Source organism: Centropristis striata, chromosome 21 (assembly GCF_030273125.1).
Source record: "Centropristis striata isolate RG_2023a ecotype Rhode Island chromosome 21, C.striata_1.0, whole genome shotgun sequence".
NCBI lineage: Eukaryota > Metazoa > Chordata > Actinopteri > Perciformes > Serranidae > Centropristis > Centropristis striata.
Window position 1 is genome coordinate 24,396,419 of NC_081537.1, and position 15,309 is coordinate 24,411,727.

Here is a 15,309-nt window from a genome sequence, read left to right on the forward strand (position 1 = left end):
TTATTGAAATTTCATCATCAAATGCACTATGTTGATGCTGGGCTCCTGGTGTGGTGTTGGAGGGATGTACAGTGACTTTTATAAAGATGCTTGTTCGATTATCTGAATTGCTTAATCTATTCTGAGATGAGCACACTGCAAGGGATTGTAATTTAATTCATAAAAAGGGTTGAAAAATTAGAAATACTGCCATCCTTGCTTCTCAAAGTCCATGCTGATGTCTTTAAATTTCTTGTTTTGTCACTCCAAACACAAAGATATTCAATTGAACATACTATCTTAATATTTGAGGGAGTAGACTCAGCATTTACTTAAAGATTATCAAAATACTGGCAGATTATTTTTCTGTAGATCGTCTTATCGATGAGTTGACTAACCGTTGCAGCTCTGCTCGGATACCGCCTTAACAATATATAAATTGCATACTTTTATGATAAAGGTGTCCAGTTTTTGTGTAATAATTTCATTTTTTACAAACAAAGATGCCAAACATTTGCTGGTTTCATCTTCTCAAATGTGAGAGTTTTCTGCTTTTAACCATCTTACATTACAGTAAATTGAATATATTTGAATTTTTGACTGTTGGTCGGACAAAACAAGACATTTAAAGACGTCAACTTGAGCATTTTTTCACCCTCAGCAGCATTTATTTTTTCAAGAAATTAATCTGCAAATGATTCAATTATGAAGATAAACGTTCTTTTTACTTTCCTGGATTGCTTTGGTCAGTATCTTGATAATATTACACCACAAACAAGAATACAAATATGATTACAAAGGCCCGATATGTTAATAAATATATCAGAATATTGTCAGTTTTGCTCTGTTTCTAACACTTCAACAGCAGCTCCTTTTATCTCTGCATCTCGTCAGTATTTACTGTATACGCGATGGATAAATAGCATTAACCTAAGTGGCTGTTTGATATCTATCCAGCAATAAAAATTACTCCTCTGTGGTATCTCTTAGAGGACCAACCCCCCCTTATCCCATGAATACTGTATCTGGTTTCCCTTTGAAGCCCGGGGACCCTGCAGAGTGACATGCGACAGAGGAACTGGTAGAGAACCAAGGAAGTGAGCATGGCAATAGACTTGTAAAAGAGCCTGCAACAACTGCCAGCAGCATGGGGTACAAACAGCACCGGGCTGACCCCAGACAGAGTGCAGAGGGAGGCGGGCCGGCTAAAGATGTGTAAGATATCTGAGGAGAGAGGCAGGCGGCCGTGTTTATTAATAAAGCTCCTGTTTGTGCAGTCGGCTGTTCATGCTGCAGAGCTTTTGATTATTTTTGTGGCTGTAAATGATCTTCCCTCCTCTCTCTCCCTGTTCATTAACCATTCTCTCCTCTCTCCTTGCCCTACATTCTCCAGCAAAAGGCAAAGGAGAGCTACGCTGATCCGAAGGTGAAAAACATCCTCCTCCTCTTCCCCCAACTGAACATCTGTCTCCGTGGCGTTGGCTGCAACACCGACTCTGACACCTCCAGATGGAGAGCCCGCTGGGAGCACTGAGGTATTACCTACAGAGATGGCAGGGATCACACCTCTGGAATGAAGTCCCACACTTGTTTTCTGCACCGTCCCCCTTTTTCTGTTGTTGAATTTGTCACTTTTTCACCGAATCGATCGTCACCTCCGCAGTCCTTGGCCTTGTGACTCCTCTGGAAGCTTTTGGCTTTTAAAGAAATGTATGACAACAAAAAGGCTCTCAGCCCTTTTCTAATTTACAGTAATGGGTCGTATGGTATTTCAACTGTAACTTCTATTAGTGGAACTGTATTAATTTTTAATATAGTTGTAGGAGAACTGCATACTCATGCGGATATATTTCAAATGGTTGCTGATTTCCATTTCCTCTGCATATCTTTTTTTAACACATTTTTAGTTTGCATGGACCAGAACATTGACTGAATGGCCTCTAATCTCTTTAGTCTAAATATTAAAAGCCATACCTGCAAAAACCTAAAGTATGAGAGGCACGAGAGTTCGACTTCCCCGAGCCACTCTGGTGTCTTGACAGATTGACTCTGCATTCATTTGTGCCTGAACTCTGTGTGAACCTCAGCTTTAGGAAAAAAGGGCACCAACAGGCCAGTGCTGCTGGGGCAGAAACTGTGTGTGCAAACCCAACACCCAGTGCAAATATTGAACCTGCTGCCCGTCACCAGCAGATGAAACTTGGTGGTCAGGTCCGGCAAACGTTTATCTTGAGCCACAATGAGCACTTAAACGCTCCGCTTTTTCTGATTTTTGGAGGTAAAATGTGTTTTTTTTTGTGATACGTTTTTTTCTCAAATTATGCAAAATCCAAGTGGAAATCATTGCAACCTGTGTCAGCTGTCGCCAGGCAGAATTTGGGTAACAAATCAAGGGTGAGACCTGGCTCCCCGGAGTTTGTTGTCATGTTTAGAGCCCCTGGAGGTATTTGGAGGTGAAAAGGTCACTGAGAACCACCCCATGTGTTGTGAAAGATTCCTCTTGTCACATTATGCAAGGGGACTTTGGTGAGACTATTAATGGAAGAGAATATGGAAACAAGTTAAAAAAAAACATTCATATTTAGAGCAATTTATTATGTACATTTATTAAAATAAAAAGACAGCAGGTAAGACTTAAAATCTGCAACTTCTGTATCAGAATTAAAAGTTTGACTGCACTTCTTTGTTACAGTACTTTTTTCTTTTTACACAGACAGAAAATACAACTTTTATTTCATTTTATAAACTTTATTATTCATCTCAACAGTTGTTTGAAAAATACCCTGTAAATAAATAGTGCAAACAATGACACTGTGTTTCAGTGCTCCAACACAAAACAAAACGTATGATAAGAAAATTACAAATACAAGAAAGAATGGATGAAAAAGTTTCTCAGAAGCAGATTCAGCATTAATCATTGCACTAGACATACCCTGTTTACTTCAAGTCCACATGCATATTTCGCAGTTTTTTTTTTCTGGAATGGTGCGATTGAAAGAGAATTTGAAGCTGCTCAGGCCTCCACAGTCTTATTGTTTTTTAAAAAGTCACATCATGCTTCACAGTCTTTCCCTTTCCCTTTTGGAGAGGAGTCGGGCCCGGAGAGTTTCTCCACAGGTGCCGCGCTGCTGCTGACCAAAGCGCAGCCCAGTTTCTCGCGTTTCTTCTGCTTCATCCTGCGGTTCTGAAACCAGATTTTCACCTGCGTCTCGTTCAGCTCCAGGCTGGCTGCCACCTCCACCCTCCGCGCCCGCGTCAGGTACTTGTTGAAGTGGAACTCCTTCTCCAGCTCGGTCAGCTGCTTGGTGGTGAAGTTGGTGCGGATCACGTTGTGCTGGCCGGGGACCCCGAACTCCGACAGGACCGCTGTGGAGAGAAATGGATGGATGAATAGATGGGAAACATGCAGCTGAAGTATGATCTAAGATGTGGATGATTCATATGAGGATGAATAGAGAAATGACAAATCATTAGTTGCCAAATACACATTTCAGAACATTTCAGGCCTCATTATTTAGCCTAATTGTGTGTTTACGCACACTTTACGCACTGTGCGTCAGAGGCCTTGTGGGTTCTCTAAATATAACGTCTAACTCTGAAGGTGAACAAACCTGTTTTAGGTGGATTCCGCTTCACTTTCATCCAGTCAAATGTTTTAGAAGTTTCCTCCACATGCTCCAGGTCCTTCTCCTTGCTCTGGGCCGGTAACCGAGTGTAAACACTCTCTGGGTATTCTTGCTGCCTCTGATCCCCGTTTCCAAAGTGAAGATACTGGCCGCCTGTCGCCACTCCGGGCCCGCAGCTGTCCCCGGTGTAGGGAGCCATGTTGGTCCCGAGGGGGGAAACCTGTGCGTGGATGTAGCTCCGGTCCTGCTCGGGGGCGAGGCCGTACTGGTGGTGTCCGTACTCCAAAGGCGAGCCGTACATGGAGCTCCCCGGCGCTGCGAACTGCAGGTCCAGGTTGACGTGTGTCTGGTGGTGCAGAGGGAGGTTGGGGCTCTGATGTGGCGCAGAAGTTGCAGCAACTAACCGCCCGTCCGGTGCGTAACTATCACTTGTTGCGCAGGAGTTGGACGACATGTATCCATGGTTTAAGTTGTGGTATCCGGCCTTGGCACTGAAAATATTTGCTCCCCTGTTGCACACGGGGTAGTCTAAGTAGGAGTTCATCCTGGACTCGGGCCTTTTGTTTGTTCACGGCTGATCAAGACTGAGCAGTCATTAATCGGTGCTCCCTGTGCCCTAACCTTCTAGATAGTATGTCAAAGCTGTAAAACTGCCTTCCACCCTCATATCACCTTCCTGACACACCATGTGACCCGCTAAACGCCAATGGCAAAGGACCTACAGCGCTCTGTCAGGTCTGCGGGCTCGTCCATCAAACGGCTCGCATTTACATGACAAATACTTCAATCAAACTCGCTCATCCATCTGATAAGAACACAAACATCAGGACACATTTTCAGTCTGCGGTGTGAGAGCAGCTCACTGTGACACATTACTGGCCAAAAATTTAAAAAAAGTCAAACATAATGTCATAGGAATAATAATGACTCATAATGAGGATTTAGTGTTTTAAATTTTATAATTACGTTGACCTCCAAATAATAGAAAATAGGTAGCACGTTATAACTTATTTACTCCTGATTATTATGATTTATTAGCACATTTTATCAGAAACAGGGTTCAGGGGTCAAAATCCTTTGACAAAAATCTATATCTTGTTATTTATTTATTTATTGCATTATCCATGACAAAAAGTATATTATAGGACTCCCCCCTCTTAGTCGATTAGTCGAAAGTTACTGTCTTTTGTCTCTGTCCTCTATTATTTTGTATGCTTAACTAAAGAATTTCTTAAATCCAGAACAGTCAGATGAAAAGCATACATTATTATTGGTCTTTATAGTTGTTGATGACTAAGAACTCTTTAGTCTGCTATCATTTTTTAATGCTCTTTTATGCTGAATGACTCCTTTTTTTAATTACGATTAACTGAGAGCACATAGCTGCTAAACACAAGCTTTTAATTGGTGCTTTTGCGTGCGTTTTTGTGAAGAAACTTAGTTTTAAAGTCGATTAAATCAACTAATCAATTAGTCAATTATATAATTTCTTAAATCCAGAACAGCCCAAAATAAAATCATTAATTATAATTGTCTTGAAGTTGTTAAAAGTTACTACAGTCTACTAACTAAATTATTTATTTAACTAAAACTGAATGCCACTAAAGGCCTACAAAAGTAATACAACAAAATAATAAGTATTCATTTTTAATATAACCTTTTTAAATGTATGGCCTATGTGCTGTTTTAGCTGTGATATTATTTTCCTGTTTTGCACTATTTTGGCGTCATTTTAAAGCCTAAGAAGGAAATGTCGACATTAGAAACTCGCTGTAAATATATCTAAACATAACTTGGGTGTTAAGATATATTATCTGATTATTACCGAAGCATTTCTTCGGCCTGTCGGCAGCATGGATCCTGCAGACAGGCTGGAAAGCAGCGCAGAGACTCAGTGATCCATCATGCGCTCTTTCTCCAGATTGACAGCCTGTGTGGCCCAAAAGAACAAAAGACACGTTTTAAAAAACCACACTGGCTTCTTTTATAACGATTATAATTTAATATCACGTCCACACTCCACCTTGTAATTAAGTAAGTTAATTTGATGTTATAGAACTCAAGTGCTAATTAAGCTTTAACAAACAAGCCAAAGAAAAACAAGGAAAGTTGCCATTTATTCCAACGTTTTGGCTGCGTTACAGTCTTTTTCTCTTCTGGCTCTCAGGAGGATTCACTGCGCTGAAGTCTCAACAAACTGTTTATTTATGTAGCTGAAATAACATTTAAATGTAACAAACACAGGGCTGGATGTGTGTGGAGGCCCATGCGTGAAAGTTAACATAATAAATACAAATAAATATTTAGGCTAATTAGTCAAATCAATAAATAATAAAAATGCATGCATCAAGAAAGTCCTTTTCTATGAATTAAAAGTGTTTTTGTTCATGTTTCTGCTACAGATGAGTCAGTTTTGGAGCTTGCATGATTCTGTCCTGAGTGCAGCTCTGTGGGAAATATGAGCCGTTAATATCCACGTGTGTGCGTGAGGTCGCGTGCGTGTGGTACTGCGCGTTAAACTGCGGACCGTGCGTGAAGCCCGGGGCCGGGTACTTGGAGTACTCTGCCGGATACTGCTGCTGGGGCTGGGGCTGGGGCTGGGGCTTGAGCGGAGGGGAGGCCGGCGGGTAGTCCCCGCCCAGGTGGACGTAGCCCAGGCTGGACAGAGTTGGGCTGCCCGGGGCGGAGGGGGAGGACGGGGGCGAGCAGGGGGACGTGGCGGCGGGGAGGCCCTGCAGCCGCTCGTCCTTCTTCTGCTTCATCCTCCGGTTCTGGAACCAGATCTTGATCTGCCTCTCGTGGAGGTTGAGCAGGTTGGCCATCTCCACGCGCCGCGGCTTGCACAGGTAGCGGCTGAAGTGGAACTCCTTCTCCAGCTCCACCAGTTGCGCGCTCGTGTACGCGGTGCGCGTCCTCTTGGAGGCCGGGGTCGCGCCTGGACACTTCTCTGTGACGCTGCAGTCTGAAGAAAAACAAGAAGAAAACATGAAGCATGAACAGGCAATAATCACTGAGTGGAAGCACTAAATGTGAGCTGTGTTTTCCTCATTTATTTATTTGTTCCATTTATTTTTATTTATTTTATATCTGTATATATTTGTATTTATATTTGTAGGCCTATTTATTATTATTATCATTATTTATGTATCTATTTTCAGTGTTTATTCATAGTTTTTTATTTAATTGTAATCACTGGGTGGAAGCAAAAAAAAAAGTAAATATATGATTTGTTTTCCTCATTTGTTTTTATTAATGTATTTACTTATCCATGTATTATGTTTTTTATATTTATTTTCAAATATTTTAAGTATTTGTTTGTTTTATTTATTCATTTGTCTATTTTATTATTTAGCTATTTTCATTATGTGTTTTTTAATCTATTTTATTTATTTAGCTGTTATTATTGTGTCTTTATTTGTCTATTTTTTAGTTGTTTATACTAATTATATATTTTATTTTATTTTGTGCAGGTCATAATCACTGGGTGAAAGCAGTAGATGACAGGTTTGTTTTTCTCATTTTTTATTTATTTCCTCTCTGCTCTCAGTGACTCTGCACCTTGTTTACTGTCAGTTTTCTGTTTTGTGAATTGACTCTGGTGTTGCCCAGCCAACCATACCTGTATAAATAGAGGTTAGATAAATAAATAAACACAGTGAGAGAGAGAAAGGGTAAAGAAACAGAAAGAAAACAACAACAGTCACTCAGACCACGAGGCTTTCAAGTGAAGTAGAGGTTGTGTTGTTAAAAGCTAACAGTATGAGACATAAGGAGAGGAGGAATAGTGACCTAATTTTAAAAAATATATATAGAGCAAAATAGCTGAATTGCAAAATCACCACTTTAAATCTGAACTCTAAATCTAAAGGTTTTCATGGAAAAAATAATTAATAAAATTAGTAATCGACTGAAGAAATCTCAGTCGACTAAAACCAAAATAACAGATTAATCATCTAGGAAGGACAGCTCTAAACACAGTGACCTCAGAGTTCAGCTGGCTGGTTTTATTTCTCCAAAAGTGGTAAGTTCTGTTGGATAAGTGGCAAATATGTGGAGTTTTTCCCAAAATAAAGATTTAGTTTTACTGACTGTGAAGGCCTCTGAGACAGATGTAGTTTTTTTGGTTATTTATTTATTTATTTTTAAAACTTGATTTTAAGGGACAGATTATAATTATTAATAATAATATTGTTAGGGGTATAAGAAAATATCTTTCCACTTCAGTGTCGAAATATTATATAGGCTATATTTTGTGATACTGTAAAGATTCTCAAAATCTTTACATTTCTAATTACAACAAAGATTCACAGCAGACAGATTAATAACAGCCAGGTTTTATGCAGGGGGGAGGGTGTTCCTACAATGGCAGTTTTCATAATATTACTTATTAAAAATTGCAATATATTGGATCATAACCTCTGTATCATATGGCCAGAATCTCGCCAATACAGCTAATAATTATTATAATTATAGATTAAATGAAGGGAAACGTTCATGTGTTTAATTCTGAGCCCTTTCTCTTTTATCCTTATTTCGAAATAATTTATTTATATGAATAGTTTAATTGTTGTTGTTTAAAACCATATAAATGTTATAATGTGATTATGGGTTTAAATAAAAAGCTGTGATCTGAACACTGAGTCGCTGTCTGTGTGTTTCTGGCTCCATTAAAAGCTCTCTGACCCTCTGAACCTGAAAAGGGAGAAAATATGAACTCATTTCCTCCATTAACTCCTCAGAGGTCGTTACAGGAGAATAAATGAAAAGGCCTCATGTGGAATCAACTGCTGGCCTTTTCTTTGTGTCCTACAGACCTGCGCTCCTCCTGCCGGCCTTCTGGCTGGAGGCTCTGGACTCTTTCATCCAGGGGAAAATCTTTTTGCTTGCAGGAAACTTTTGCTGTTTCGACCTCTTGCGCTCGAACGCGTCTACTTGCGCCAGTTGTTGGTGTGCTGCTGCTGCTCCTGCTGCTGCTGCTGCTGTGCACCCGAACCCGCCGACGTCGTCCTGCAGAGCCTCGCCGCTGCAGAAGAAGAAGCTTTGGTGCTGCTGGAGGTTTTGTGTCGCGCTGGTTCTCTGCATTTCCATTAGCTGTGCAGCGGCGGGGCCCCCTTTGACCTTCTGACGCAGCGCTGGCAGCCAAATGTCACATGGCAGGTTTCCAGAGAGCCCTGCAGCTTCTGGCCTGAGAGGATCCAGAAAAAAGACGGAGACAGAATCAGGGAGGAGACCACATGATCCATCTTATCAACTCAATAGTGCGCTGACATGAATAGCAAGCCTCTCCTGGCCCTGGAAAATAAGAGTTTGGTGGAAAGAGACGCTCTGAAAAACACCAAATGGAGCAAATCTGTGCAGAAACTGAATATTTACCCCTTTTAATTATTATAAACCTCACTGCCTTACAAAGAGGCTCATTGTCTTTTAATTGTTGTAATGCAGCATAAACAAACGAAATATATGCTTATAATTTAAAAAAGTATTTTTTTCTTGTCTTCCCTCTTTTCTGCTTTTGCTTGGCATTTAACAAGGATACGAAAATAATAATAATAATAATAATGGCAACAAAAACACATGACAAACAATACTAATTAGTCATGCATGCAAACAGAGGCCCATAAAAATAAAATAAATGTAATATAAATATAAAAGCAAATACATTATTTGTATTCTTTCTTTAAATTGTCTGGATTAGATCAGGCCTGTACGAGTGGGAATAAACAACATCCTTTATTCAGTTAATGGATGGTCCTGTCTGTATATTAACATTTAAAAAAAATCAAGAGGAAGAAAAATTAAATGTTATAACACAATCTACTAAAAACTCTTCCATCATTTCCTCCATCAGACACAAAATGCACAAAATCAAACAGAAGTCCATTGTGCGCTGCAGCTGTTTAGGAGCAAAAAAAAAAAAAAATCCAACATCTTAATTAAATTGAATCCAACAGAAGAGAATTATTAAGCAGCAGTTTTAAGGCAGAGGAGAAGAGAGGAGCAGTAAGACAGAGAGAGAATAAGTCTGGAGGCATGCAGCTTTATGAACTCTGGGTGAACCGCGGCTGGAGTCAGGCTCGTAAATCATAAAGACACATAACCCAGCAGTCCGCTGCAGCCTTACCTTCACCACCTCCATTCATCCCGCACTGAAACAATCCCCGCGCAAACAAACACACACCGGCTTCCTCTCACCTTTTTTTGTTTGTTTCTTTTGCACACAAAAAAACACCCTCTCTCCCTCTTTTTCCTCTCTCTCTCCCTCCAGATCAGAGTAAAATCCCTGCAGACAGAAGCGGCTCTCGCTTTAGATGATGATGTGGCTTTGCATGCCAGTGGGGTGAAGCAGAGTGGACAGTGTTTCTGCAGCTCACACCGCCCTGCACGGCACACAATGTCAGCCTGTGTGTGTGTGTGTGTGTGTGTGTGTGTGTGTGTGTGTGTGTGTGTGTGTGTGTGTGTGTGTGTGTGTGTGTGTGTGTGTGTGTGTGTGTGTGTGTGTGTGTGTGTGTGTGTGTGTGTGTGTGTGTGTGTGTGTGTGTGTGTGTGTGTGTGTGTGTGTGTGTGTGTGAGAGAAACCCCTTTCTGCTGATCATGCAAGCTCACTTTCATATATGGAAATAGCCGCGTAATAAAGACGCGTTTTGCACGTCTTTATGGCGATTAGAGCAGCGTGAAAATCCTGAAAGCATTAAAGAGGCTCAGGAGAGGCCGAGGACAGCTGAAATATTTTGGCACTGAAGCTCATTTTAGTGGAAATGAGTGGATTTAGATAAGGGAAATGGTCTCTTAGAAGAAGACGCCTCCCACTGACTAGGAGGATTCTCATCCGTGATTAATCGATTAGTTGGATAGTAAATATTCACTTTTAAGAAGCTGAAATCTAAAAGAATTGCCTATTTTCCATTAAATATTGCACAAATTGATAAATCAAGTATCAAAATAGTTGACAATTAATGAAATAAATGAAAAAAATACTTTTGTAGCTGTTTTTGTGATTCATGGATCAGTTGTTTGGTCTATGAAATGTCAAAAAAAGCTAAATGAAATGCAAATAAATTCCTCAAACATCTTGTTTTGGACATAATTTAGATATTTTCAGCAAAGAAAACAAAATATTAACATTTAAGATGCTGAAATCTGATAATTTTGCGTTTTTTTCCTTAAAATATTGCACAAACCGATTAATCAAATATCAAAACAGTTGACATTTAATTAATTATTCTTTGCACTGACATGCATTTAAATAAACCAAATAAATAATTATGATTTCAAGATTAATTGATGAGTTGTTTGGTCAATGAAATGTTAGAAAAAAAGGTCAAATGAAAGGCAAACAAAGTCCTCAAATATCTTGTTTTGTCCATAACTCAAATATATTCAATGTAGTGTTAAAGAAACCACAAAATAGTCACATTTAGGAAGCTAATTTTTACTTTTTTACCTTAAAATATTCCTCAAACCAATTAATCAAGTATCAAAATAGTTGGCGATGAATGAAATACTTTAAATTTGATCGATTATTCTTTGCAGTACTACTTACATGCATTAAAATAAAGCAAAAGCTGCTAGTTTTAAGTTCTATTTTCACACAACCATCTATATTTCTGTTGTGGGAACTTGTTATAAGAAGACAATTGGAAGATTATTTCCATTGATTAATCTGCCATTAATCGATTAAATGTTTGGTATAAAATGTCAACAAATGGTAAATGAAAGGCAAATTAAGTCCTCAAATATCTTGTTTTGTCCATGATTGAAATATATTTAGTTTAATGTCCCAAAGAAACGCAAAAATATTCTCAATTTAGAAACTAATTTTGACGTTTTTTAGTGAGTAATAATGCTGAAACTGATTAAAGTATCAAAATAGTTGCCAGTTAATTAATACTCGACATTTAATTGATTATTCTTTGCAGCTCTACTGACATGCATTAAAATAACTTGTCTGAAGTTGTAGTTTCAGAGTGAATAACGTCTCTTTTAGTTGTTGGAACTTTTCGTAAGAAGACGCCCCCTGCTGGCAGGTAGCTGCAATGATTATTTTCATCGCTTATTAATCTTTTGCTCATTTACACCATTAATTTATGAGTTGTTTTGTCTATAAGATGTCGAAAGCTGATAAATGAAAGCTGAATTATATCTTGTTTGTCCGTAACAGAAATATATTCATTTTAATGTCGGAGGAGCAAAGAAACCACAAAATATTCACATTTAAAAAGCTGGAATCAGATTTTTTTTTTTACTTTCTTTCTTAAGATATTGTTTAAAAAAAGATAACTAATCAAAATAGTTGGCGATTAAAGCAAAAACTACATGTTTTAAGTTGCATTTTTCAGTTGAATATGAATACAAACATCTCTATTTTTGCTGTCTATCATTGTCGATTAATATGGTGCTCGATTAGTTGTTTGACACAAGATGTCAGAGAAAATGTGAAAAAAGTCTTAATGTGTCTCGAAGCCTGTTATGAAGTCCTCAAATATGTTGTTTTGTCCAAAACTCTAAAATATTCAGTTTACTGTCACAGAGGAGCAAAGAAACCTTAAAATATTCACACAAAAGAAGCTTAAATCAGAGAATGCTGACAATATTGTCCTGTAAAAAATGCAATAAGTGATTAATCTTGTATAAAAAAAAGTTGGTGATAAATTCATTATTTTACAACTGATCGATTAATCTTTGCAGCTCTACTGACATGCATTAAAATAACCCAGAAACTCGAGTTAAGTAGTATTTTCTCAGTTCTCTGGACACACAGACTGTCTGTGTTCTGCTCTGGATCGAGTCCAGCTGTAATAAATGCAGAACTCCCCTTTAGGAGCGAAGCCAGCACAGGAACATAAATTACTCCGGCACAGAATCACTATTTAGTCTGGAGAGGTTTATTTTTTTACACACTCGCATACCAAGTGCATTACGTCTTGTTTATGTAATGAGCTTTTTTTCTTTCTCTTTGTTTCTAATTTAAATGAGTGAGTCACTTTAAACACAATCAGTCAGTCGGTCTGTGGTCAGCAGCAGTTTAAAGTTGTTCTCTGCTCTCCTGCTGACCGACAGACAGACAGACAGTAAAGTTGTCCTACTGACCGTCAGGCAGACAGACAGACGGACGGACAGACAGACAGACAGACAGACAGTATAAAGTTGTCCTGCTGACCGACCGACAGACAGACAGACAGACAGAGAGACAGACAGACAGTATAAAGTTGTCCTACTGACCGACAGACAGACAGACAGTATAAAGTTGTCCTACTGACCGTCAGACAGACAGACAGACATACGGACAGACAGACAGACAGACAGACAGTATAAAGTTGTCCTGCTGACCGACAGACAGACAGACAGACATACGGACAGACAGACAGACAGACAGACAGACAGTATAAAGTTGTCCTGCTGACCGACAGACAGACGGACAGAGAGACAGACAGAGAGACAGACAGACAGACAGACAGACAGTATAAAGTTGTCCTGCTGACCGACAGACAGACAGACAGACAGTATAAAGTTGTCCTGCTGACCGTCAGACTGCAGCAGCGGATCGATTGGCGGCGCGTTTCATGTCTCATCTCCGTGTTTTGCCTGATCGCTCTGATTGGCTCTGAGGGCTAATATTTAACTGAGTGGCGTTAATTAATGCTAATGAACTTCTTTTGATCTGTGAGCCGTGCACCGTCACCCGGAGAGCATTTAAATATAGAGTGACCAGATGTAGCTGTGCAAGTTTTTTGTTTCATGCAGACTGAGAAAAACTGATGGTAATTAGTTTAATGTCCCTATAGCTTCACATATAAGATGAAACCTGCACATGCACTCAGCCTGGCGAAAACCAGTGCTGGAAGAAGTATTCAGACCTTTTACTGAAGTTAAAGTAAAAGTACAGTGTACAAATACTCTGTTCAGCTTAATACTGAAGTAAAAGTCCTGCATTTAAAATTGTATTTCAGTAAAAGTACACGTTTTTATGCAAACTTCTAGTTTCATAGCTGCAGAATGAGATTATTTAGTTTAATTTTAAAGACAAAGTTGGCTAAAATGTCCTTATAGCTTCACATATAAGATGAAAACATGTCTGCATATGCACTCAGCATGGCTGGTGGTTCAGTAAAAGTACACGTTTTTATGCAAGCTTCTTGTTTCATGCAGCTGCATGAAACAAAACTGAGAAAATGTATGTTAATTAGTTCAAGTTGAGTAAGATGTCCCTTTAGCTCCACATAAAAGATGAAAACATGTCTGCACATGCACTCAGCACGGCGGGCGGAAGTATTCAAACCTTTAACCTTTAACAGCATAAGTACTCAACTTACTACTTGCAATACTAAAGTAAAAGTTCTCCATTTAAAATGTTATTTTTCAGTAAAACTGCAAGTTTTTTGTATAAGCTTTATTATATAAGCTGCAGAATGAGAAAGCTACTTTTATTTAGTTTAATTTTAAAGAAAGTTGACTAAAATGTCCTTATAGTTTCACATAAAAGATGAAACCATGCACTCAGCCTGGCTAGAACAAGTATTCAGACCCTTTACTGAAGTAAAAGTATCATAACTATAGCATAGAATACTCTGTTCAGTTTAATACTGAGGTAAAAGACACATACTGCAGAGGTGTCTGCTTAGCATCCATGCAGTGCTTTAATATATTTATTCATGTACTGTACTTTACTGCAACTTTGACACACTTGTGCTTTAGTTGATAATTTCCTTTTTCTGCAACTTGGTGGTGGATGTTTAAAGGCAGACTATGCAGGAACTGTTGCTTACTGTTTATTATGAGGTTGTCCTCATGAACAGGTTGTATGATTTTCTATGCAAAGTGATGCATTGTCTGGAATTTGTAATTATTCCATAAAATTTTGATTGTTGAGGGAGCAACGTAATGTTAAAAAAATCATCACGTAGGTGTCCTGTCACGGGTCAAACCAACCATCTTTCACCCAGAGGACCCGTGTTTGTGTCCTGTTGTTGGACGTTATGTCTTGTAGTTCATTTTAAGCACAACACTGTTCTTTTTCCCCATAACTTTGGGATATCGGTTTTGATACGTAACCTCAAAGAAGTCCTTTTTGTGGTGTTAGAGCCATTTATATCCGTGTCAAGGTCATTCCCCGATTGCCACAGTAGGTGGCGTATTGGACACCAGCATGTGTAAATGTGCATAAGTAGAGGAAGAGGTAATTACTCCTCAGGTGTGCTGCTTACCGGGAGAAGAACACAGTTTTTGACCGCTGTTTACCGCCGGCTTACCTTTAAGCCCTTTTGTTTGTTTTATGCCAGTTACTGTTGTAAGTGTGTGTATAGCAAAGCTGTAGTGATACATGATAGTAAATAAATACGTCTTAAGCACAAGTTTGCAGATGTTTGATTGACTACATGGAGCCGCCGCATGACGACGCATCAGCTACGTGTCTCGGTAGCCCCTCGTTGTGGCTTAGGTTTCTGTTTGTCGAAATCAAGTCACTACATGTGGCTTAACTTGTTTATCATTAACAATGTGTAGTCGTGATACAGCAATTGTGTAGAGACAGATATCAGGCTGTCTAATTCTTCAATAATCTACAGAAGAGCCAACAGACTAACTGAATTTCCCCTTGGGTATAAATAAAGTAATTTTGATTTGGTTTTATTGATTGTGACATCGCAAGTCACATTTCATAGGATATTATACGAATTGCACTGCTAAAGGTCACTCATTCATTCCGTCA

General features: G+C 39.0%; 2 protein-coding genes across 2 annotated transcripts; both read right to left on the minus strand.

Annotated features, from left to right (window-relative positions):
- Nucleotides 1-3,031: 3,031 nt before the first annotated feature.
- On the minus strand, nt 3,032-5,382 carry hoxb1b (homeobox B1b). The gene is made up of 2 exons (XM_059325209.1): nt 3,591-5,382; nt 3,032-3,345 (listed from the first exon to the last, which is right to left on the minus strand). The coding sequence occupies exons 1-2, from the start codon at nt 4,147-4,149 to the stop codon at nt 3,032-3,034; spliced, it is 873 nt and encodes a 290-aa protein (XP_059181192.1). The 5' UTR covers nt 4,150-5,382.
- Nucleotides 5,383-5,393: 11 nt separating this feature from the next.
- Nucleotides 5,394-8,693, minus strand: LOC131959875 (homeobox protein Hox-B3a-like). The gene is made up of 2 exons (XM_059325102.1): nt 8,420-8,693; nt 5,394-6,567 (listed from the first exon to the last, which is right to left on the minus strand). Exons 1-2 carry the CDS (start codon nt 8,691-8,693, stop codon nt 6,002-6,004), a joined length of 840 nt encoding a protein of 279 aa, XP_059181085.1. The 3' UTR covers nt 5,394-6,001.
- Nucleotides 8,694-15,309: the final 6,616 nt, after the last annotated feature.

Bases quoted from the DNA above. Each gene is read 5' to 3' on its own strand.
- hoxb1b (XM_059325209.1), bottom strand. From the start codon at position 4,149: ATGAACTCCTACTTAGACTACCCCGTGTGCAACAGGGGAGCAAATATT. The intron at 3,346-3,590 runs GTTTGTTCACCT...TTCTCTCCACAG, and splicing joins GCGGAATCCACCTAAAACAG to CGGTCCTGTCGGAGTTCGGG.
- LOC131959875 (XM_059325102.1), bottom strand. From the start codon at position 8,693: ATGGAAATGCAGAGAACCAGCGCGACACAAAACCTCCAGCAGCACCAA. The intron at 6,568-8,419 runs GTCTGTAGGACA...GTTTTTCTTCAG, and splicing joins GGCCGGCAGGAGGAGCGCAG to ACTGCAGCGTCACAGAGAAG.